Source organism: Protopterus annectens, chromosome 8.part0 (genome assembly GCF_019279795.1).
Source record: "Protopterus annectens isolate FY-2018-M chromosome 8.part0, PAN1.0, whole genome shotgun sequence".
Lineage (NCBI taxonomy): Eukaryota > Metazoa > Chordata > Ceratodontiformes > Protopteridae > Protopterus > Protopterus annectens.
In genome coordinates, this window is record NC_056741.1 from 829,528,334 (window position 1) to 829,555,410 (window position 27,077).

The window sequence follows — 27,077 nt, forward strand, 5'->3', positions numbered from 1 at the left end:
GTTACCTTTGGACCTTTCATTACCGGTGTCACTAAAGGTGCTACTCTCATCATGTTACCTTTGGACCTTTCATTACTGGTGTCACTAAAGGTGCTACTCTCATCATGTTACCTTTGGACCTTTCATTACCGGTGTCACTAAAGGTGCTACTCTCATCATGTTACCTTTGGACCTTTCATTACCAGTGTCGCTAAAGATGCTACTCTCATCATGTTACCTTTGGACCTTTCATTACCATTGTCACTAAAGGTGCTACTCTCATCATGTTACCTTTGGACCTTTCATTACCGGTGTCACTAAAGGTGCTACTCTCATCATGTTACCTTTGGACCTTTCATTACCGGTGTCACTAAAGGTGCTACTCTCATCATGTTACCTTTGGACCTTTCATTACCAGTGTCGCTAAAGATGCTACTCTCATCATGTTACCTTTGGACCTTTCATTACCATTGTCACTAAAGGTGCTACTCTCATCATGTTACCTTTGGACCTTTCATTACCATTGTCACTAAAGGTGCTACTCTCATCATGTTACCTTTGGACCTTTCATTACCAGCGTCACTAAAGGTGCTACTCTCATCATGTTACCTTTGGACCTTTCATTACCGGTGTCACTAAAGGTGCTACTCTCATCATGTTACCTTTGGACCTCTCATTACCAGTGTCGCTAAAGATGCTACTCTCATCATGTTACCTTTGGACCTTTCATTACCATTGTCACCAAAGGTGCTACTCTCATCATGTTACCTTTGGACCTTTCATTACCATTGTCACTAAAGGTGCTACTCTCATGTTACCTTTGGACCTTTCATTACCAGCGTCACTAAAGGTGCTTCTCTCATCATGTTACCTTTGGACCTGCACTGGTTCAATGCTAGACTGTAGCATTGAATGATGATTACTATCACTCTCCAAAGTCGTATTATTGTGACCTACATCCTGCTCTGTGCTTGCCTGCAATTCATCTCCCTTCTTTGAGCATTTTGACACCTTACTGTAATTGTGATCTATCAATGATTGCACTACTACTTCTGGGAACTGAATAGCAACATCATGGCTTTCTGTCAACTTACCTTTTGTGGTGTTATTACTAGTATCTAGTATGTTTGTTTGTATTCCAACACTGTATGCATTACACATTTTTTTTTGTCTGACAGGACTTCTTCTTTACCTTACTTGGTTTGGTGAATCTGCTACTCATTACTTCAATGTTGTCCAGAATTACTTCTGTGCAGACTGGTACAATTTTTGTCTCCACCTGTTTAGAATGCAAAATATAGGCATCCTTAGCAATATATGTCAAAAGTTTGTTGTATACATTATACTTAGTATGCACAGTACTGCCAAGGACATAAAACCCTTGCAGCATTTTCATGCTTTATAAGCACCCTGGCAGTACCTTTGGTAAGTTTATGTCACAGTGAATTAAGAAAATCGTAAAAACAACTACTCCTGTCTGACAATAAGTAGTGTCCCCTTCTTGGCTGTAAAGCTTGCGCTATACTACCCATTTAAAAATAAATCACATCAACCAAGATTGATAGTACAAGTCTGTAATGTCAGTCCTTCACAGTATGGGGTCAGTCAATAAATGCCAGTACTCCTGGTTGTGCATCATACCAGAATGACGATATCTACTTCTCCTGCCTTACAGTGCTCTGTCATGACCTCATCCTGAAGTTGTGCCCTGTCAGCATAACATTAACAACAAACAGGCACATTAAAAATTGGTTATGTAAATAAAGCACAAACATGCAGCTACATTACACACTCTTCCTGCCAATTCCATTTCAAGTTTGACCATACCATTTCTTCTGGATTCTGGAATAAGCCAAGCAGTGCCAAACTACTACACTGCTGTCCCCTAGGTGCTGAGGCATCCAGCCCATAAGTGCACTGCAAACTGCAAACCAGCTATGTTCACTATTACTTAATGACACCATAAAGCAATCTGTGCGCATTGATATCATGTGCAAAGTCTACTCTTCAATTTTTCCCTTGGAACTAGACAAACTTTCAACTTAAGCACTCAAACCATTCACTTATCATCCCGGCACTTGCTCAAAACTCATAGCAAGCACTAATAAACCTTAGCACTAGACCCCCCTATACAGGAGAGAAGGACAAGGCTCTCTATTCGACCTTACCAGCCAATCAGTAAAACAGTTCACTGTACCTATCCAGGCATGTACAAAGGGCAGTTTAAGGTGTACTCTCCAGTCCAACTGGTGAATCTGGGCATTTTGAGGCAATGTTACAGTTGCCTCATGTACACAGACAACCCTCTCCTCCTTCCACCAAACACTAATACATGCAAGAGATGCAATTATACAGTCAAACTGGAGGCTAAGCTCTCTCAACCCAAGACTGGACCAGGCAGTCAAGAGGAGAAGGGAATTACTTGCATCACACCACCAGTCTCACATAGACCTATGAAACCAGCACCAGCAAAAAACACACATAAATACATAAAAACATACTCGGAGTCTCTAATTAAAAACTTGCAAAAGCAACAGAGACCTCCAAAGCAGACATCCAAGCAACCTTCACCCCCCCCCCCAACACAAACCATGAAACATATACTTCACAAAACTAGTGTGCCATGCAATCACAGCCCTAAAGGCAAAATAACATACCCACCACACTAGTAATAGGTGACTCTATAGTCAGGCACACTGATGTCCCACTCACTAGGTTGAACAAGGAGAAGGTTACTGTTAGCTGCCTGTCGGGTGCCAGGATCCGCCACATAACACAAGCACTCAGGTCACTCCAGAACAAGTACAAAAATGACTTTGTCATTGTCCATGCTGGTATGAATGACCTGAGCCATACCTCCCTGGACTACATGAAAAGAGACATGGAGGAGCTCTCTGATCACGTAGCCCAGGCTTGTATGACCCTGACCCTGAGTAGCATCCTGTCCTCACCAAGAATGATACCACAGTATAGAGAAAAATTATTAATTTCAACAATTGGCTAAGCTTCTGGTGTCATTCAAAGGGGATCCAGTGTCTGTTAGCCTGGGTTGACATGCTCGATAACCCATGCTGCTTCGCTAGAGACTGCTTGCACCTGTCACCCTTAGGCTTTTGAATACTGGCCAAGGCTCTTGCCACCCCCATAGTGCCTTTTTTAGGCAAGGCTCAAAAGACAAACCCACCACCATAAATAGCACAAATAACAAAAAACTGAGGGAAATGCTACTCAATGCCAGAAGTCTAATCCTCAAAATCACGCACTCGAGGCACTCCTCAGTATGGAGAAAATCGATATATGTGCAGTAACAAAAACCTGGTTTAAGGCTCCAGAGAGCACCCCAGTACTACCAGGCTACAACTCATACCATACATTTTGGCCACAAAACCTGGACCGAAATACAAAAGGTGGGGGAGTATCCATATTCATCAAGGATACACACACTTCCAGGTTAGTGGCACAGCACGACGCTTCAGAGATCATCCACGTGCAACTAACAACAGGCAAAACTGCTATTCAAATTATAGCTTGCTACAGATCACCTACCATGTCCCAGGACCCCCATTCCGCATTCCTGGAAACACTGGGAAAAATAAAGGTCCTACCACACACCTTGATATTGGGTGATTTCAATTACCCAAACATTAACTGGGAGAACTACTCAAGTACAAACTCCCTTGACCAACATTTCCTAAAATTTATAAACTCAAATGCCCTGGATCACTGGTCAACACCCCCACCAAAGGTGACAACATATTGGACCTGGTCATCACCAACAAGGGCGACCGGTGTTCCACACCAGAGGTCAACCCCTCGCTAGTTAGATCTGACCATAAACTAATCACTCTGGATATCCACATTCCGCCACCACCCCTGGTCAAAGAAACCACCAGGAAAAACTTTTCAAAAGCAAACTTCACATTACTTAAGACCAAGGTGGGACATTTCAAAGCCCCCATGCTAAAGGACAATGCTGTCCAAGCTGCAAAATCCTTTAATAATGCACTCTACGGGCACCTACAAGAATGCATGGATCGTGCTATCCCAAACAAAACCAAGACTCACTCCTCCAAGAAAAGGAAACCAGTCTAGTGGAGCCCTGCCATAAACAAGCTATACAATAGAAGGAGGAAACTAGTACAGAAATATGTCACACTAAATCAAGCAAATCGTGCTAACAACTACTCCTGTCTGACAATAAGTAGTGTCCCCTTCTTGGCTGTAAAGCTTGTGCTATACTACCCATTTAAAAATAAATCACATCAACCAAGATTGATAGTACAAGTCTGTAATGTCAGTCCTTCACAGTATGGGGTCAGTCAATAAATGCCAACACTCCTGGTTGTGCATCATACCAGAATGACGATATCTACTTCTCCTGCCTTACAGTGCTCTGTCATGACCTCATCCTGAAGTTGTGCCCTGTCAGTATAAAATTAACATCAAACAGGCACATTAAAAATTGGTTGTGTAAATAAAGCACAAACATGCAGCTACATTACACACTCTTCCTGCCAATTCCATTTCAAGTTTGACCATACCATTTCTTCTGGATTCTGGAATAAGCCAAGCAGAGCCAAACTGCTACACTGCTGTCCCCTAGGTGCTGAGGCATCCAGCCCATAAGTGCACTGCAAACTGCAAAACCAACTATGCTCACTATTACTTAATGACATCATAAAGCAATCCGTGCACATTGATACCATGTGCAAAGTCTACTCTTCAATTTTTCCCTTGGAACTAGACAAACTTTCAACTTAAGCACTCAAACCATTCACTTATCATCCCGGCACTTGCTCAAAACTCATAGCAAGCACTAATAAACCTTAGCACTACACCCCCCTATACTGGAGAGAAGGACAAGGCTCTCTATTCGACCTTACCAGCCAATCAGTAAGACAGTTAACTGTACCTATCCAGGCATGTACAAAGGGCAGTTTCAGGTGTACTCTCCGGTCTAACTGGTGAATCTGGGCATTTTGAGGCAATGTTACAATTGCCTCATGTACACAGACAACCCTCTCCTCCTTCCACCAAACACTAATACAGGCAAGAGATGCAATTATACAGTCAAACTGGAGGCTAAGCTCTCTCAACCCAAGACTGGACCAGGCAGTCAAGAGGAGAAGGGAATTACTTGCATCACACCACCAGTCTCACATAGACCTATGAAACCAGCACCAGCAAAAAACGCACATAAATATATAAAAACATGCTCGGAGGCTCTAATTAAAAACTTGCAAAAGCAACAGAGACCTCCAAAGCAGACATCCAAGCAACCTTCACCCCCCCAACACAAACCATGAAACATATACTTCACAAAACCAGTGTGCCATGCAATCACAGCCCTAAAGGCAAAATAACATACCCAACACACTAGTAATAGGTGACTCTATAGTCAGGCACACCGACGTTCCACTCACTAGGTTGAACAAGGAGAAGGTTACTGTTAGCTGCCTGTTGGGTGTCAGGATCCGCCACATATCACAAGCACTCAGGTCACTCCAGAACAAGTACAAATATGACTTTGTCATTGTCCATGCTGGTATGAATGACCTGAGCCATACCTCCCTGAACTACATGAAAAGAGACATGGAGGAGCTCTCTGATCACATAGCCCAGGCTGGTATGACCCTGACCCTGAGTAGCATCCTGCCCTTACCAAGAATGATACCACGGTATAGAGAAAAAATTATTAATTTCAACAGTTGGCTAAGCTTCTGGTGTCATTCAAAGGGGATCCAGTGTCTGTCAGCCTGGGTTGACATGCTCGATAAGCCACGCTGCTTCGCTAGAGACTGCTTGCACCTGTCACCCTTAGGCTTTCGAATACTGGGCAAGGCTCTTGCCACCCCCATAGTGCCTTTTTTAGGCAAGGCTCAAAAGACAAACCCACCACCGTAAATAGCACAAATAACAAAAAACTGAGGGTAATGCTACTCAATGCCAGAAGTCTAAACCTCAAAATCACGCACTCGAGGCACTCCTCAGTATGGAGAAAATCGATATATGTGCAGTAACAAAAACCTGGTTTAAGGCTCCAGAGAGCACCCCAGCACTACCAGGCTACAACTCATACCATACATTTCGGCCACAAAACCTGGACCGAAATACAAAAGGTGGGGGAGTATCCATATTCATCAAGGATACCCACACTTCCAGGTTAGTGGCACAGCACGATGCTTCAGAAATCATCCATGTGCAACTAACAACAGGCAAAACTGCTATTCAAATTATAGCTTGCTACAGATTACCCACCATGTCCCAGGACCCCCATTCCACATTCCTGGAAGCACTGGAAAACATAAAGGTCCTACCAAACACCTTGATATTGGGTGATTTCAATTACCCAAACATTAACTGGGAGAACTACTCAAGTACAAACTCCCTTGACCAACATTTCCTAAAATTTATAAACTCAAATGCCCTGGCTCACTGGTCAACACCCCCACCAAAGGTGACAACATATTGGACCTGGTCATCACCAACAAGGGCGACCGGTGTTCCACACCAGAGGTCAACCCCTCGCTAGTTAGATCTGACCATAAACTAATCACTCTGGATATCCACATTCCGCCACCACCCCTGGTCAAAGAAACCACCGGGAAAAACTTTTCAAAAGCAAACTTTACATTACTTAAGACCGAGGTGGGACGTTTTAAAGCCCCTATGCTAAAGGATAATGCTGTCCAAGCTGCAAAATCCTTAATTAATGCACTCTACGGGCACCTACAGGAATGCATGGATTGTGCTATCCCAAACAAAACCAAGACTCATTCCTCCAAGAAAAGGAAACCAGTCTAGTGGACCCCTGCCATAAACAAGCTATACAATAGAAGGAGAAAACTAGTACAGAAAAGAGTAAAATCCCAAGAAGGTAAGACATCCCTGATCAGTATCAGCAAGAAACTACGTTCCCTCATAAAATCATCCAAGGCTAGATTCGAAAGAAAAATTGCCATGGACTCCAAAGATAACCACAAGGCATTCTTTAGCTATGTCAAGAATTTAAGTGGCAATTCTCAGATCTGCTTGGAGGTAGTGCAGAATGGCACAAAATACACAGAACCGACCGATATAGCTAACATCCTGGCAGACAGGTTCAGTGCAAACTTCACCCCCCCTTTCACCAAAAGGGCCCATAACTATACCAGAAGAATGTAGTGCCCCTGAAATCACAGACACTCAGGTTAAAACAGCCCTCTCCAAAGCCAAAAACACAGCATCAATGGGACCGGATGGTGTCCCAGGCTGCATCCTACACGAGCTCAAAGATGAACTAACCCCTCACCTAAACACACTGTTTAAAGTCAGCCTCTCCACAGGCTACGTGCCCACAGAGTGATGCACAGCAACGTTATTCCACTCCACAAAGGTGGAGCCACAATGGACCCCAGGAACTATCTCCCTATAAGCCTGACTAGCTTGGTCTGCAAAGCTATGGAGCCCATCATCATGGATCTCATTAACAGAGACATTGGGAACCTCCAAACACTGGACCCTACCCAGTTCAGCTTTGTTAAGGGCAGATCGTGCCTCCTAAACCTGGTGGACTTCTTTGAGACAGTTACCAAGGCTATAGATGAGGGTAAGGTGGTCCACACAGCCTACCTAGACCTTGCAAAGGCATTCAACACCATTCCCCACTCAGGTATTATAGACAAGCTCACCAGCCTGAACATAAACCCCTACCTCACAAGAAAGGTTGCCAACTGGCTCATGGACAGAACCCACATGGTAAGAGTTGTGGGAGCTAGGTCTGACTCTAAACCAGTTACAAGTGGCATTCCCCAGGGCTCAGTCTTAGGACCCCTCCTGTTCAGCATATACTTTTCAGAGGTACGGGCAAGCACAGGAGGACTATGGCTGACCAAGTTCGTAGGCGACTGCAAACTAGGGGCTATAATTGACTCACCGGCTGACACAGACATCCTCCAAAAGGGTCTCACTGAGACAGATACCTGGTGTCAAAACCATGGCCTCAAGCTAAATGCCAAAATGTGCATAGTCATCCCCTTTGGAAAAAACAAAGTACCCACAAACTACCACATAAGTGGTAGCCCCCTAAATACAGAAGATGTAATAAGTGATCTGGGGACCCAAGTAGATAGTAACCTGTCCTTTGATAAACACATTTCCAAAGTGGTTAGAAAATCCTTCTATGTGGCCCACCTAATCACAAAAGGGTTTGCATCCAGATCGAAAGAGGTTATTGAGCCCCTCTATGCATCACTCATCAGACCCATCATAGAGTACAATGCCTCATTTGGGATGTACCTTACAAGACACCTGCAACAACTGGAAAGACCACAGAAGTACCTCACCAAGAGGATCACTGGCCTCAAGCAGATGCCCTATGCAGCTCGACTGAAGAAACTCCAGCTGTACTCGGTTGCATACCGCCTACTTAGAGGTGATCTCTGCCTGACATACAAGGCCATGTCCAACCCAGAATTCATGGACATGCTCCACCTAAAGAAAACCATATCCCCTCGAGCCACATGCTCCAGGGATCTAAACCTCACCACAACAATAAACAGGACGTGCTGGAGGGATAGATTCCTGTCCCAGAGACTTCCCATGCTCTGGAACAAGATTCTAATCACTCCTCACTAACCCTCTTCAAGAGGAACCTTGTTGAATGGATGGGAAACAGAAAGTTTATCCCAGGGATCACTTCAATGGGTCTGCTGGACAGAGGCACGGGGAACTAATCTAAGGGGGTGGTGAAAGCCAGCACATTCCAGCTAGGCTTATAAATGCCTTCGGGCAGATAGCCTAGTACCTACCTATGAACCTATGAACCTATGGCATTTTGTGCTACGTATGTTACTGATGTTCGATTTAGTACATATCACTTACACAGTTAGGCTGAATGCCTGAATCTGAGTACAGAGTTGTCTTTGGATGTGTAAGATCCCTCTTCATGCTCTGCTGATGATCCTCCTGCTCGATAGTCAGTCAATGCTGTTAAGCCAAATAGAGAAGAATTAAGAATTATACAATGATTTATGCATCTATCTATCCATTTATGTATATAAACCCTTGTCTTTTGTTGAGTGTGGCAGTACCCACTAGTCTAGTAGCCTCTTTTCACGGTGGAGACCACAGGGAATATTTCTAAAAGTAGGGGAAATTTGGACACAACAGGGAACTTCCCCCTTTCCAAAAAGGATTTTTTGTGAATGAGCTGTTCACACAATTCCAATTCTGCATATCCTCCATTTGCTTACCTGCTTTCAATGGTCTCTACTTGAAAAGTTCCATTATAGGACTGTGATACACTAACAGGAGTCTTAGCCCTTAACTTTTACTTTGTTCTTGTATAACTGGTGTGTGGCTTGATAACAACATCCATCATGGAAGTTCCCACCTTACTATGATTGTACTACTCATACTTCCATCCCCGTCTTGAGTAAATGTTAGTCACGCAGGTGAACAGCAACTCATAGTCACCTCCCCTGCAGTAATCAGTCACATGTGTATAGTCGATTCTCATCTACTCTTGAAATTGCACGCTGTCGTCTCATTATAAAATGGTAATATTATGCATTGCAATTGTCAAAGTTCTACACCATTGTACACAAAGTGAAAAAAAAAGTGCATAGTATTCTTTCACATGTACATTTGCCTCATGCAAGCCATTTGATTTAGCTGCATATTACTGGAGCTGTGTGGGTCCACCAAATGTTCTTGTATAGGCTGTGCTTCTGATAGCAGGTCCTCCACAAGCTGTAAATTAGAATAAAAACACTTCATATACTACACTGTAAGCTCAAACTGACCCATTGTTGTACTGTACAGTCACACATGCATATATAACAGCAAGGTAAAGCACAGTACTGATGTAGTACAAATAGCATCATATACTTAACCTCCTTCTTAGGATCTCCACATTACTTTAGGCTTCAGGTAATAGTATGGTATGTCACATCAACTTCATTCTGTTAATGACAATCAACCTCAACTTTACAGTGCTTAAATACATCCCTGCTACTGGTTAGTGATTTATAATATTGTTTTCCCAATACTGGTATTACAACACTACTGTCCTGACATCACTTCATAGCAGTTTTCACTGTACAAATATAGAAACCTTTCTTTGCATGTTCTGTTCAATGTGTCGCACTGAAGTATTTCTTTTTCAATTTGGAGCAAAGTCATACAGTGGTGGTAGAGCATTGGCCTTCAATATACGATGAGGTCTATGTAGTTTCATGTGTGTTGGCATCAATTGAAAGTGGTAATCCAGCTTGAACATGTCTTCTTCAAAGTGACGGGAGCACAAATAATGATTTCGGGTATTGCTAACTATCTCATCCTTTACAAATCTTTGAATGTCACAAACGTCAGTTCCACATTGATGTACCCACTATACGCACTGTTGTGCATTGCAGAGAAATCTATTGAATGACATGCCTTCGGGCATGTGACCTTGTCTTGTTTGGCATCCATAAGCCAAACACTGAGGCATGGTGTCAGTTATTTGTGGATAATGGTGAAGAACCTGTACCAAATAAAATAGATGCACTTAGTGTCTGCAATAAGTGTCATCCCATTCACTTGTAAAACACAGTAAACATCTGCTGCATCAATCAAAGCACTTAATCAACAATATAAGTATCTGTGCTGCAGTGCAGCCCATGGCCATGGCTGATGCTTCTTATGTCTACACACAGAAGTAGAAGATAATTTTGATCTGTAAGAAGTAGAAAATAATTTTGATCTGTGCACATTTCTACCAAAAACTAGAGTGGCATTGAATACACCTTCACAGGACCTTAATGAAGAAGATCTACTTTTGGTGTACAACACTTTGGACGAATACACCCAACCATGTACTTGGCAGACTGTCTACATTAAATACTATTTCTATGTGGTTCATTGTGTGTGCTTGTCCCCTTTGTATCAGTCTCTGTTGAAGACAATCCCTTCAAAGGCATAGGTTGCAAAAAACTACCTTCACTAATCTTGCCTGAGCACTAAAGTTGCACTAAGCTGAACTCATTAATTTTGTCTTAATGAGACAGTAACTGTATGCAGTGGCAATTTCTACTGGTTGGAAAAATTTGTTGTAGCCTAAGTGATGATTACAAGTTAGTCAAGCACACCATATCACGTCCACTGCGATTTGTTAATCAATTCGGAGTAAACATTGTGTCTACATTACATCACATACGTGAGATACTGGCTTTGCATGAGTTGTATGTGTGCAGTCACTTATTAGATCAATGACAAAATGTTCTTTGTGTTTCACTGTTGCAGTCATCACATTTGGGTTATCCCTGTCAGGGTAGCCCTCGGCCGGCCCGAATACCAGAGGCTTAGTATTTCTGCGTCGATTGCTGTCGCTTCAGGACTGATGTCAGGTCATCAGTAGTATAAAGTAAAGCAGCCAATGCCATTACATCAGTCTTTCTTGCCATGGAGCCTGAAGCAGAAGCAGTTCGCATGAGTGCCGATCAGTCACTACCTATGTTTCGAATACCAAATTGAAGCTGAAATCTTCTAAAGCTAAGTACCCTGTTGTGGATCTTTTTTTCTTGCACTAACCAATGTCAGAAAAAGTTAACAATTGTCTCGCCTGTGGAAACCAAATACCACACCTAGACTTTCATTCTTACTGTGTCACTTGTTTAGGCCCAGACCACGATGTCCCCCATTGTCACGTCTGTGCTTTGTTCAACGCCAGAACTATCCATTGTCGGGGCCTTATAGTAGCTAGATATTTTCGCTTACAGTCCTCGAACTCCGATATGGCTTTGGTAAGCCATCTGACAGCAGATCTTCTGAAAAAAACATAAAGATAAAGACAGAGACAGACTGCACAGGTCCAAACCTACTGACGACGCTCCCGTTAAGCTAGTCATCAGTTCTCCTGTCCTCAATGAGGCGCTTTCGCAGACCCTGATGCCTGCTTCTGTGGATTCGCAGGCAGCTACCGAGACCCTTTCGGAGTCCGGTATGCCGCAAAACTCTTCTTCGACTAAGGATCCTGCAGTCGTCTCTACCTTGGATGGGTCCGGAGCCGCTGAGCAGGCACCGGCTTCTGAGGAAGTCCTTTACACTACCGATTTTCAACACAAACTGATGTCTTCTTTCGCAACTACCGTTCTTTCGAAAATGACGAGTTTCTTAGGCCCTGGGTATGAACCACACCCAAGAAACCGACAACCCAATCTCTGGCACCTGCTTCCTTGCCTCAGTCTCAACTGTTTAAAATGGCAGAAGACCTTATCATGCTGACCCCCTCCAAAAGGAAAAGAGATCTGTCCCCTGTAGTTTTGTCTGAACAAGAGTCAGATGACTCTGATGCATCTGAATATGAAGACATGCAACCCCTCTTTATTTATGATGATTCTGATGCAGAGGATTCCATCCCTTCAGCCTCTCCCCCAGAGGATTTTTTCTTTGGGGAAAACCTTCATACCATATGGGAGCATTTCCATTGGGAGAGTCAGGACTACCCTCAGTCTAAAAAGAGACTCGGGGAATTCTTAGATCTTCCATAGCACAGACCCTTGGCCAACCCATCCTGCCAGTCCTGGATGTTGTGGAGGATGTTTTTCTGGAATCCAGCTTGACTCCTGACACCCTCCCTCCTGCACCCAGAAAACCAGACAGGTACTATAGAGTCCCTGACAAACACAAATTTCTTTTTAAAAATCCTGCTGCTGACCCTGAGGTAATTTCTCAAGGGCATAAAGGGATTAAAGCAACCTCTGCTAAGAATCCCACTAAGTCAGATAAGGATTTACGAGCACTAGACAGATGGGGTAAAAAAGTATACACCTCAGCTACTCTTGCTATCAAGGCACTAAATTGTCAGTTCCATATGCTAAAATTTCAGCAACATACCCTGGAACTCCTCAAACAAAACATGTCTTCCTTTCCTGCTTGTGCAGAATCTAAAGAGTTACAAGAGTTAATGCATTCTGCAAGTCAAATAACTAAACACACCTTGCAATGTGGTTTGGATGCCCTAGAAGCTTCTTGCAGTGCAACAGTTACTGGATCTGTCATTAGAAGGCATCCATGGCTTAAGGAACAGCCCTTGCCAGACCATGTCAAATCTAAATTGTTGGATGCCCCCTTGCACAAAGACAACTCATTTGACACTAAGTCAGAAGAGGTCTTAAAAAATAAATCTATGCAGACAGTTAAAGATTTCTTACAGGCCCAGCCAGCCAGGTTCAGCAGGCATTGTCCCACCAAGCACTGGTCCTTTCCTGCTCCCACTAAACCAGTCCAGCCAAGGCCCTGGGGAACTAGACCTCCCAGACAGCAGCCACACAGAATGCAGAGATCTAAGCAGTGGACTACCTCCACTTCAAAACAAGGGAGTTCTAAGCCACCCCCTTATGGTAAGAACTCACAATGACTCACCCCCCCACCCCCTACCTCTACTCACCTTCACTTACCTCTAGGAGGAAAACTCTCCTTTCATGCAAGCACCTGGGCCACCATTACCAACAACCACTGGGTTCTCAACATAGTGTCCCAGGAATAAAAATTTTCTTTCCACACCCTTCCAACCCCAAAAGGGTTTCCAGATCTACCTCCAAACCAGTGGGCAGAGGCTCAAAAACAAATCCTTTCCCTGCTTTCTATGAAGGCAATAGAGCACGTTCCTGCAGAACAGATAGGCCAAAGTTTCTACTCCAGACTTTTTCTGGTGCCCAGAAAAGAGGGCACCTGGCACCCCATCCTTGATCTACCCAAAACCTTCCTGGTGATCCCAAAATTCAAAATACTCACCCTCCAGCAGCTGCTACCCATGCTCAACCAAGGACACTTGGCTAGTCACCCTACATCTAAAAGAGGCCTACCTCCACATTCCTACCAGGGAATCATGCAGGAAATATCTCTGTTTCAGGGCTCAATCTTAGCACTTTCAGTTCTCTGCGCTTCCCTTTGGCTTATCTACTGCTCCAAGACTTTTCACAAAATGTCTGGCTCTGGCCATTGCCTTTTGCAGACAAAGGAATATCCAGATTTACCCATATTTAGATGATTGCCTAATTCAGGCAGACATCCAGGAAAAGCAGCTCAAGCACCTGTCCTTTGTAAAGTCCCTACTAACCTCCCTAGGGTACACTATCAACGAAAAGAAATCCAAACAGGTGCCCACCCAAAGGATTATATTCTTGGGAGCAAGCCTGGACACAGCATCCCAGATGGCATTCCTTACATCAGAAAAGCAAATTTTCCTGACAGCCTACTTCTCTCAACTAGTCACCAGACCCCAGTTATCTGCAAGGAAGATCCTGCAAACTCTGGGGTTCATGGCATCTTGCATACTACTCATTCCATCTGCCAGACTGCATATGAGAAAACCTCAGTGGTATCTAAAAACCCTTTGGTGTCAACACTCTCAAGACCTGGAGACTTTTATACCTATAATTCCTTGCCTCAGAAAAGATTTTCTTTGGTGGGCAACAGCATGCTCCCACAACAAGGAACTACCTTTCTCACCACCCCCTGCCACCCAGACCCTCACCACAGATGCCTCTGACTATGCTTGAGGTGCACACCTGGACAGCAGGTGCATACAGGGCCAATGGAGCCCACAGCAAATCGCTCTGTACATCAACCAAAAAGAGATGATGGCTGTCCAGCATGCCTTGATAACTTTCAAGCCCCTTCTCTCCCCTGGGGCTCTCCTGATCAAGACAGACAACACCACCATGATGTGGTATATCAACAAGCAGTGAGGGACTCACTCCTACCCTCTATGCAGGCTGGCCATGACCCTTTGTCACACACCCTTTCCCATGCAACTGCACCTGTTAGCACAGTTCCTACCAGGTTCGCTGAACTCTCTGGTGGACAAATTAAGCAGAAATCTTCTGGACCCACATAAGTGGCAGCTCAACAGAAGAACTTTCACCCTAATAACTCAGAAATGGGGCACCTCGAAGGTTGACCTCTTTACCTCCCACAACAACCATCAGCTCAGCAAATTCTGTACCAGGGAGCATCACTGCATGGCTTGGAAAGTAGATGACCTGTCCTTCCACTGGGTCAATCTATCGGTATATGCCTTTCCTCCACTACCTCTCATCCCCAGGGTACTGCTCAAAATAAAGGAGGAAAAAAAACAAGGACAATTCTTAAAGCTCCAGACTGGCCTCACAAGCTCTGGTACCCCTTGCTGTGCAGCCTGTCCCCTCTGCCACCATGGCATCTTCCTCAGATTTCAAACCTCCTGACCCAGAGGGAAGGGGAATTCATGCATCCCCAATTGCAGATACTCAGTTTGGCAACATGGCTTATTCCCTAACCCCCAATCAATCTGCCAACCTCCATAAACAGGTTCTAGATGTTATACATGAGGCCAGATGCCCTGGCACTAGAAAGTCTTATGCTTACAAATGGAAAAGGTTCTGCACCTGGATTCAGCCTAAGGGAGCTAATACGGCACAGCCCTCCCTCCCTGCCTCCCTCCCTCCCTCTCATTCTGGTTTACTTAGCTGACCTACTACACAGTGGCCTCCCTTTTTCCTCTATAAAAATTCATGCCTGTGCTATTTCTGCTCATTTCCCCACTGAGCAGCCCATTTTCTCACACCCTTTGATCAAACAGTTCCTAAGAGGGGCTAGCAACTTGAGGCCACCCAGAAGAGCACCAACCCCAGCTTGGGACCTTAACTTTGTGTTGGAAAAGCTCACCCCCACCCCCCTTCAAACCAGCTTCTTCTGCAGAGCTAAATTTCTGTCCTGGAAGGCAGCATTCCTTCTGGCCATCACTTCAGCCAGATGAGTCTCTGAGCTGCAAGCGCTCATGGCTGTGGAACCCTTCATCATCTTCCATGTTGACAGGGTATCCCTCAGAACTAATCCATCTTTCATGCCCAAGGTGGTGTCCAGTGTAGCTCTCAACCAATCCATTCATTTGCCCACCATTTTCCCTAATCCCCAGAACAAGGGGGAAAGGATCCTGCACTCCCTAGATGTGCACAGACAGCTCAGATTCTATCTAGACAGGACCAAATCCTTCAGAAAGTCTGATTAATTGCTGTTTAGCTTTACTACAGGGGCAGAAGGCAAAGCCGTCTCCAAACAAACCATTTCCAAATGGATAGTACACTGCATCCATTTCTGCTACAAACAACATGGAAAGCCTTCCCCCAGGGGGTCAGGATTCACTCCACCAGAACAGCCTCCACCTCTGCAGCTTTCCTTAGAGGAGTCCCCACCAGGGACATCCTGAAGGCTGCCACCTGGACATCTGTTCACACTTTTGCCTAACATTACCACCTGCCTCTCTTCTCCAAATCCAGGGCAGGGTTTGCCTCTGCAGTCTTGCAGGGCATCCTTGACAGCCCCTAGTTTCCTTGACTGCCTCCACCCTTTTCCTCAGCTTTGGGAATCAACCCAAATGTGATGACTGCAACAGTGAAACATGAAGAACATAGTACAGTTGTGTACACTTACTATAAATGTAGATGTTAAAATGTATTCACTGTTGCAGTCCTGGTTTCCCTTCCTCCACCTCCCTTTTCTTCTCTTTCCTTACAAGGGACATATTGTTATTTACTTTATACTGGTGGGGTTCTTCCACCAGAACCTGGCTCCTACTTGTGGGCTCCTGACAGGTTAGTGCAAGAAAAACTGATGTAATGGTGTCTGCTGCCTTTCCTTATACTACTGATGACCTGATGTCAGTCCTGAAGTGACAGCAACCAATGCAGAAATACTAACAAAACAACGACAGTTATGACGATCTGAGGAAGATTTTGGTTTTCAATTTGTTCAAATTAAATTATTTTTATAACATTTCTATGTTTTTGGACTTTCTTTGAGCTACATTTGCATCTTTGCTTGTTTTGTTGCTATTTTTAGATAGTTCACGGTACCCTGGCAGGAATAACCCAAATGTGATGACTGCAAAAGTGAATACACTCAAACATCTACATTTATGGTAAGTGTACACAACTGTACTTCATCCATACTGGATGAGTACAATCATATGATACCTGGCATTTTCCCTTATGTCAATGGGGAATACATGTTGAGCACATGTAGTATGGAGTCATCATAAAATGAAATTCAGGAAATACCAATGATGTCATACTGGTCAAGCCTTGTGTCCGAGTTCAGAAACACAGTGAAAATGTCCATTTTTATTATAAATGTAAATCACAGTGCAGTATACCATCAGGTGTCAATTGTGTGGAGAGTGAATATGTCATGTACAATGCAACCATTGGGAATTTGTCACTGTCAGCCATTTGTTGTTCACATCATTTGAAAATCAGTGACCCAATCCAAAGTGCACAGTCTCAACTGATTCCTGCACAAGCATGACACAAACACACATTCTGTAAGGCATTATTATCTAGAGCTAAGTATGTGAAATGGATGTATGCCAGGACCATCACTGGCTTTATTCTGTTTAGTGTCAGAAAGCATACTACACATTCTTGAAAATGCACACCTTTCAGTGCCATGGCTTGCAATGTACAAAGCAGTGGTCAGTGAGAGTTTCACCATGCCAGTGCAAGTCTGCATGATATACACGCTGTACCACCAGACTGAGTATTTACTAAGATATCTGACAAATCCTTAACTGTCATGTACTACATCTCTCATTGACACAATCTGCACCAAATAATGGGAAGACAAAGAAATTGGAAAACTATTAAAACTTTTATTTCCTTGTCACAAACATTGAAGCAGATGACATGAATACACTTTCTTAATACATGCTTATATAAATGAGTCGGAAAGATCATCTACTGGTGATTAGAGACATTGAATCATCATTTCTATAGCATTACACATATATATGTCAACAGTCACTCAGGGTATATCCATATTCCTTCAAAAGGCAGGAAGCCAACATATTCGTTGTCATCTGCAGGAAATTGTTGACGTATACAGGAGACTACACATGCTGGAATGACAACTCTGTTCCCACGCCTCAGTCTTTGGTTACTGAAAATCCATAAAACATACACTTGGTGTGCAACCATGTGGTACAACTGGTAAAATGATAATATGTCATTTAGCAACTTCTCCTCATCATGGATTCGTCACAAATGACAGTCCAAAATACATTGCTCTTCCTACAGTGGAGTATGTAATGTAACACAAGTGTGTGGTGGCAAAGTGTTCCAAACATTGGCCAAGAAAATACAATTTTTCAATACCACAGGAATCAGAATTAAGGATTATGATTTCCACACTTAATTACACTAATATCACAAAGTTCTACTGTGCCTTCGTCTTACACCATTCTGCATTGAACTCCAAATGTGTTAGCACAAAATACTCAATTATCTATGACAGTTTGACAGCAAGGCACCACTTCTTCCTAATCAGAAATTTGCAATGCACTTAACTGGTAATGACTGAAAAAGTAACTTTCAGAATGTGCAATGTATGATCTTTCACCCACTTCATTTTCAGCTGACAGGATTTCCCACTAGTAACACAATATCAACCCCATAAAAATTCTGTATTGATCCCTTACCTATTGGTCCACTGCATGTTGCAAAATCATCATCTAGCATAGTACATTGCCCACTGAATCATCAGAATCATTTCTAGTACAATGGGGGTTAGGCATGCAATTTCAAAGTTTGTGTGGTCAGTGATGCACAGTGGCTGATTGGGTGTTCATTAAAACACACTTCTAACAAGTGCACCAACTCATGTTATCAGTATTCACTTTATGTGTTTCTAAATCACTGCTTCTACTACTTTCTCAATGGTGTTTTGGTCTTTTTTCAGGTTCAAAACTGAAGGGTACTGGACTATGCATAGTCATTCCGAACATAATGTTGACTGCTTCTGTGAAATGTAGAAAGCAAAACATTATCCCCTAAAACATGACATCAATCCAGTAGCAAAACAGAGATGTATACATTACCCAATTTAAAACCATGCCAATTTAAAAATGCACAGTGACCCATGCTATGTGTAATCTGATGAAACATGTGCCAAATGTTTTACATACTCAGAAACTCAATGCATAGACAAGTAGACTGCTTCTATAAGATGAGTTCACATTTTACAGAATCATGCTGTTTAACCACACAAAACACGTAAGATATTTATATTAAGTCATTTTACAGGTAACCAAAATCATCACTGAGAAGCTCATGGGAACCTGGTAAAATGCCCTGACCTGCAGACTGAAGCATCAGTTTCGTGAAGAACAAAAATGTATTTCATGGAGGAGATCATGTCTCCTAAACCTGATAGACTTCTTTGAAGTAGTCACCAAAGCCATAGATGAGGGTAAGGTGGTTCACACTGCCTATCTAGATCTCGCCAAGGCGTTCAACACCATCCCCCACTCTGGATTATAGATAAACTCACTAAACTAAGTATAAATCCCTATGTCACAAGATGGGTTGCCAGCTGGCTTACTGAAAGAACCCACACCATGAAAGTAGCAGACTCCAAATCAGACTTCACACCAGTGACAAGTGGAGTACCACAGGGTTCAGTCCTGAGTCCTCTCCTGTTTGATATCTACTTCTCTGAAGTACAGGATAACACAGAATGTCTTTGGATAACTAAATTAGCAGATGACTGCAAACTAGGAGCCATAATTGAAACTCCTAACAATGTGGACATCCTACAAAAGGGCCTCACTGAGACAGATGCCTGGTGTCAAAGACATGGTCTCAAGCTCAATGCCAAAAAGTGCATTGTCATCCCCTTTGGTAAAAACTCTGTATCCATGAACTGCCACATAGGCGGTAGTCTACTTAGCACCAAAAGAGTGATAAGAGACCTTGGGACACAGGTGGACAGTAGTCTCTCCTTTGAAAATCACATTGCCACACTGGTCAGGAAATCCTTCTACGTGGCACACCTCATCACAAAAGGTTTCTCATCCAGAAAAAAAGAGGTCATTGTTCCCCTCTACTCATGACTCATTAGACCCATTATAGAGTACAACGCCCCTTTTGGTATGTACCTCGCAAGACATCTACAACAACTGGAAAGGCCGCAAAAAATACCTCACAAAGAGGATTACTGGCCTCAAACAGATGCCTTACGCAGACTGACTCAAAAAACTCCAGCTTTACTTCATTGCATATCGCCTACTCAGAGGTGATCTCTGCCTAACATACAAAGCTATGTCAAACCCAAAGCTGTTGGGCATGCTCCACTTAAAGAAATCCCAATCCCTCCAAGCTACACGCTCTAGGGACCTAAACCTTGTCACCACAATAAACAGAACATGCTGGAGGGATAGATTCCTGTCCCAGAGACTTCCCATACTCTGGAACAGACTACCTATCTATGTCAAACAGAACTCCTCATTAGCACTCCAAGAAAAATCTTGATGATTGGATGGGTAATAGGAAATTCACCCCGGGGATCCCTTCTGTCATTCTGCTTGACAGGGGCACAGGAAAATAATTTTCTTGGGTGGCGAAAGCCAGGGTACCTTTTTGACTAGGCTTGTATAGGCCCTAGGGCTAATAGCCTAGTACCTATCTATGAACCTATGAACTATATAATGGACTGCCTGAGCATCAGTACATAGGTAGATCTCCAGCAGTTTTGCCACAGTTTAGGTCATGATAAGCGTAGAAAGGTTAGTCTATGATTGACCTTGAAAATAGGTGAGAAATGCATACAGTTATGTCATAATGTGACTTACAGAAGCCTGCCTCACATGCAAATGTAAAAAAAAAAAAAACACTTGAGTGCTTCAAAATATTATGCTGCTACCCATGGCATGCAGCTTGTGTCACCAAAAGTAACAATTACTCATCTTTGTAACACTGCTTTCATGTCAGGATGGATTAGTAACACAGTAACCAGTGCTGTTAGTCCCATCCCAAGTCTACAGCTGTATAAACCATTTGGTTAGCAACAGGGATGGAAGCTCATGATAGACTGATAGACTTTCAGGATAAGTGGTGCAGGTTACTGTTAGCCGACACGCTGCCTACCTGGTGCAAAAGTCAAATACAGCATTGGCGACATCAAATTTAATAGGTTTATGCCCTAAAATGTGTTGCTGAAGGCAAAACCCTTGAAAATAATAAAATAGTAAAAAAAGTTGACTGTTTGAATGTATTACCTTAGGACTATACCCGCGGTGGTGGTGCTGCGGTAGCATTGTCGCCTCACAGTAAGATGCTGTCCGGTTCGATTCTCAGCTAGATTTTCTTCTGCATGGAGACATGCATGAATGTGCATACCTTCATTGAAGGCTGTGCATCAGGGCTGGTAACTCGGCATGTAAAAATCAACTACCAATCATTAGCGGACCGGAGTTCCACTGTGGCGACCCCTAACCGGGAAAGGCCGAAAGACACAACAACAACAACATCAACCTTAGGACTATCTATTCAAGAAAAAACAGATGGACACCAACTTCATGCATGATAGATAACTGTGTTGAGTCCACCATCAACCAGCATGCATAATGAAATGCCTGCAAATAATGTGGGAGCTATTAATGTCAGTCAGTGGACACAACTACCATATGTAATGTAGTACAGAGTCAATTTTTTTCAGCTCAGAAGGGGGCACTACACTGATTTTGTGTCAATCTATCTGAAAGAATGCCCTTCCCTAAACACATATTCAGAGGGTAAATGCACAAACCATGGTACATATTGTTCAGTACCCCTGCACTTGGACCACAGCGTTCCTTGCCCACACTGCAGTATTAATGAAAACTAAGACAGAACTGTAAGAATACATTCAGTGATTTATATAGAAAGTGCACTGAAGAGTTTTGCCACATCACATTGCTGTGTACTGTCCAATGCACTGAAAAATTTTATCATTCTTGACAAAAACACATTAAAAAAACAGTCAAACCAAAACAATTGCTTGAATGCTTTCCCAGCCCATTTATTTAAAATCCACTATAAGTCTGAAGCTTTATTTTGGCAAGCAAGACAGACTCTCTTAAATGACATATAAATTGATCAATTCTACTGTCACTGAGGTGAACATGGTCATACCGGTTTAACTCTCATAACCTACAATTTATGGACTTATATTGAATAACAGATCCTTTACACAGCTTCATCTGTCCCCACATAAAGTTAGTAGGCAGTCTTCGGATTTTATGAATGGCCTTAATACTTTGAGTGCCCTTCCAATGCATGTGTTGCATTATATCTGAGCATATAATATGCAGTTTAGGCCACCATGTAAGCAGTCTGCTGATAATTCCCTTTATTTTGCCTTTCAGATCCACAAGGGGCATGTTGCCAGGGCATTTCCTTCCAGATGCAGCAAATCCCTCTGTATGTCAACTAAAAAGAGATGATGGCTGTCCAGCATGCCTTGATAGCTTTCAAGCCCCTTCTCTCCCCTGGGACTCTCCTGATCAAGACAGACAACACCACCATGATGTGGTATATCAACAAGCAGGGAGGGACTGCTTCTTCACCACTGCCATATTTCTCCCACAGTACGGATAGCAGACCATCCCACCACAAGCCTTTTTTCCGTCTCAAGACACTTGCATTCCTGACTAAGATACCAACAAATTTTGTGGTCCAATTTCTATAGCACTTTTTGAGGCCCAGTACATATAGGAATGGCCACATATTCACACCTGTGTGGGTTTCTGATGGACTCCTAGACCAACAGAGATGAACAGATTAACAAACAACCACTATCACCAATATGCTCACAGCACAACAAATTTGAAAGCACTGCAACAGACACTGTGTATAATACCGACCTTCGTGCTGCATGCCTTGTTGCACTCTGCCTTCCTCATGTTCCATCACAGTACCCACACTGAAAGAAGTGAAATGGATGCCATTAAAATCCATTATGTAATTTAGTAAATGATGTATTCTGATAGACAGCAAGTGTCACATTGCATTATCATCTCAAATATACACTTTACTTTGATGAGTAATTTTATCATAATTTTATTTATTTTATTTATTTAACATTTGTTAACCGGGTTAGTCTGACTGAGCGAAAAGCTCTTTGTCAGCAGAGACCCGAGGAGAAAAGCTCCAAACATATAAAATGTGTAAAACTTAGACAAGTACAAATACAAATACAAGCTTAACTAATACAGGAGCTACAATAGTAAATCAAGACTTATTAACAAAAGAATTAGAGCTGTATTCACACAGAGTAAGACTGCAATTACTACACTGGCAAATAATTATCCAGTTATGAAATGAAGTGACAATTCACTATATCTGTATAACTGAGAGGAAGCAGGTTATTTATAGCCTTAGATAGTTGGGTCTAGATAATGCAACATTGTATTAACGGCGATAAAGGAGAAAAGGAAACAGAGGAAGAATAGGTCAGGTTGGAGTAGGGCAGGGCAGGTCCATGTATTAATCATGTAATCTTTTAGTGTTTTCTTAAAACTGACACTGCCATAAGCTGGTTGTGTCACATAAGGGGGGCAAAGGAAAATCAATAACCAAAAAAACAACCACTTCAAAGTCCAATGTCAGACACTGCTTACTTCACAAATCTAATAGTAGTGATAATGTCGATAAGCAGCAATAAGCCATTTGTCACAAGTAGATCTGTCATGGCCACTCATCAAATAGAGTTGTCTGCTATAGGCATTACGATTTCTACTCTGACCAAGAAAATTATTTGTTAGTAAAGTATGATTGCATATGTATGCATTCAGCTTTTTACAATGGATCCCATGTCATGGTTGGCTACGCACAGCAGACTTCAACAGGTACTCTGTAAACGGCTTATAAAACTATATCTGACATCAGCACACACACTAACAGATACCAGTATAATGTAATGTCCATGCATTACATACAATTTCACTGTTACATTAAGCTATACACCTTCCTTCCTATTATATCTACTGTAAATATGATACAGTTTTTGGTATTTTACTGCTAATTTTCAACCTCAATACTATGTCATGTTAATCACGGGATTTTTACCTTGCATTTTATCACACTTATTGCTGTTATATGTTCCTTTGTATTCTCATGCCTGGTTATTGTTTTTATTATGGAGTTTTTCTTCCTGGGCCTCCGCTGTAAATAGACCTGTGTCCAGTCGGACCATCCCAGTTAACAAATGTAAAATAAATAAAAATAAGTATATGTTTCATCATATATATGTACAAATACACATATACATACAATTCTGCAACCATGTAATTCTGGACATAAACATCACTTCAACGCACAAGTATATGCATATATCTACGACTTTCCACACAACCTCAGAATGGTTCTGCTGTCAAGTTGAAGCCTAATGGAACATCTGTCAGGCCTGCTGCTTTCTGATCTGGCCCTGTCAGTAGTGAGCCATCAACTGCAGAAGCAAATAACACTCTAATACACAACCTGCATAGTATCACGCACATTCCAGTGAGAGGAATACAATGATCCGATCCTGTGATACAAAGACATACACAAAATCATACAAACACTAAAATTATGTATGGGTTATCATTTAGTAATACTTATATGGAGACACATATTTGCAAATACACCACAATTTACACACACGTATGCAATTGCTCTTTCACAGCCACACAACCTATCCACTGAAACCAATATTGTCACATATGTACATGGAAATAAAAGGTGCACATACATGCGATTAAATATGCTGTCTTACATACATAGCTGACATACATTATGGAAATGTGACACCAATTACTTATATAGTTCCCTGTCTGTCTCCCTGTCTCTTTTATGTATATAGATATATAAATTTGCTTATTTCAAATACAAATATACTGATATGCATACATACTAAGGCATGCTTGAAATAGTCCAAGGCACCCAGAAGACAAACTCATCCATAATTCCAACTTTATTCAGCCAAAAAAATAAAAAACATAAATGCTCTCTTTATATAGTACGATTTTGTTAAAACCATCAGATGTGGACTGCATGTAACCAAAAATCCTTTTATACCTCTAGTTCCCATCTTTCCAATTAACTAAGACACAATTAAAGTTTAAAGGTACAGTGAAAGTTGAATATTCAAGCCTACTTATCTAAAAGAACATACTGGTACAACACATTCACCTAAAATCTATTAACTAATGTTAAAACATGTTAAAAATGTTAAAATATCATATACAGTTTCTTAAAACTTCAAAAACAATTTATAAATAGCTTAACTAGAGTAAAAAATAAATAAATCCATTTCTATTAAAACTACATATAAAATGCATGTATACATTTTTATGTTTCAAGGATCTGGGTTCTAATACAGAATGCTGTTACTGAGGTCTTACACATGTAGTACTTAAAAAGATCACTAGAGCGAGCTCAAATGCAAGGTTTTTAGTGTTAATTCATGCATTTTATATGTAGTTCTAATAGGAATGGATTTATTTATTTTTTACTCTATTTAAGCTATTTATAAATTGTTTGAAGTTTTAAGAAACTGTATATGATTTTTTAACATTTTAACATGTTTTAACATTAGTTAATAGATTTTAGGTGAATGTGTTGTACCAGTATGTTCATAGTATGTTATTTTAGATAAGTAGGCTTGAATATTCAATTTTCACTGTACCTTTAAACTTTAATTGTGTCTTAGTTAATTGAAATGATGGGAACTAGAGGTATAAAAGGATTTTAGTTACATACAGTCCACATGTACTGTATAAAGAGAGTGTTTATGTTTTTTATTTTTTTGGCTGAATAAAGTTGGAATTATCCTTATATCAGTGGCTGAGTTTGTCTTCTGGGTGCTTTGGACTATTTCAAATATTTTTGGTGTTTTTGGCATTTTGCTTCTGTGTTTTTAAAGTTTCTTCAGCTGTGGAGACTGATTCTAGCTCTAATAAAGAGGAAAGAGGGAATAAGGAGGAACTGAGACTAGCCAGAAAGCTGATAGGTCAGTTATCTCAATTGATAGACCTATTGACTCCACTCAGCCAATCAATGATCGAGGTGGTGTCCAGAGCCCAGGAGGGGTGGAACCAGGATGTTGAGAGTACAAAAGGCTCTAAATGGCCTGAAAACTGGAGATGCTCGTCCTGGGGAAAAAACTTCCATTTAACACCAGGAGCCCTGAGAAATAATGAATGTAAGGGTGAAATGAATGAAAATGATCTTTCTACCCCACCACCAGGTAAAAAAACAGACTTCTCCTGCAGCTTCAGTGATGAACCAAACTGACATTAAGGACTGGTTACAGGTCAGCTATTCTATTAATTTTAAAGACAATGTAGTTGAACCAGTTCCTATGAATGACACATACAAAAGTAAGCTGGCCAAGCTTTCCAAGTTAAAGGAAAACTCTGGGCTTAAACACAATTTAGCTCAACTGCAAGTCCTCTTCTATCCTTGTAAACTCATCCCAGCCATCTACAGTAACGAGAATGCACAAACACATTTCTGCCTTTCTGTAGCGTAGGGTAGGAAAGCCCATCCCCCATTCTTTAGTATCGCATCCTTTCAGTTGCAAATTGTCTTCACCTTCGTGATGTACCTTCGACAGTCAAATCAGTAGTTCCCTCTCCTGCAGATCCTCCCACACAGTGACATAGACATTTTCCAGGCCAGCCCATTGTTAGGTACTGTAAAGCGCTGCAGAACGTGTTGTGGAACTCTCTTACATCCTCTGTTTCCTTCTGAAATAAAAACTTCATTGCAACAAGTAATTCCTTCTGTGAATCTGCAGGCAAAGTTCATGGATACTTGGTAAGTTTATTCCGTTATTGTCTTCTGCATATAAAATGATGCCCCTAATTTATGCAAAAAATAGTACTGTTTGTTGTCCTGTTCATCTGTTTCTAATCTGCCAGCACCAAATTCACATTACCTAATTATTATTGAATATGCAGCTGTCTGTGTGTCTGAGTGAATGCTGAATATGTGTATGAACACAAAAGAGCCAGTTTGTGTGGGTGTCTCTGTGTGTGAGAGAGGAGTGAGTGAAATTTGTGCTTGCTCGTATCGCTGGCAACAGTAGCATCTCATAGTTCCCTGGGTCAAAAGTTTCCGAAGTAAGGACACGTTTCTACTGCTTCATGTTTTAAGTGTCCTCCGTCGTTACTCATTAGTCCTACAAGTACTACAAGTGTATAAAAAAAGAAAATTTGCTGTGCTACTGCCCATGACCCAAGCGATCCCCAATCATGAGGTGCAGACCGGTAAGGGGTCTACGTAATCCTTTACTAA

General features: G+C 42.0%; 1 protein-coding gene across 3 annotated transcripts in view; it reads left to right on the plus strand.

Moving 5' to 3' along the window:
- The window catches only part of LOC122809083 (CD276 antigen-like), a 553,533-nt gene that overhangs the window by 275,133 nt on the left and 251,323 nt on the right, over window positions 1-27,077 (plus strand). The window contains exon 4 of one of the 3 annotated variants that reach the window (XM_044080305.1): window positions 22,163-22,717. The exons of the other annotated variants lie outside the window; for them this stretch is intronic. Within the exon in view, the coding sequence (XP_043936240.1) occupies window positions 22,163-22,230 (68 nt within the window). The 3' untranslated portion in view covers window positions 22,231-22,717. Of the gene's footprint in view, window positions 1-22,162; window positions 22,718-27,077 lie in introns of those variants that run through there. 3 annotated transcript variants of the gene reach the window in all.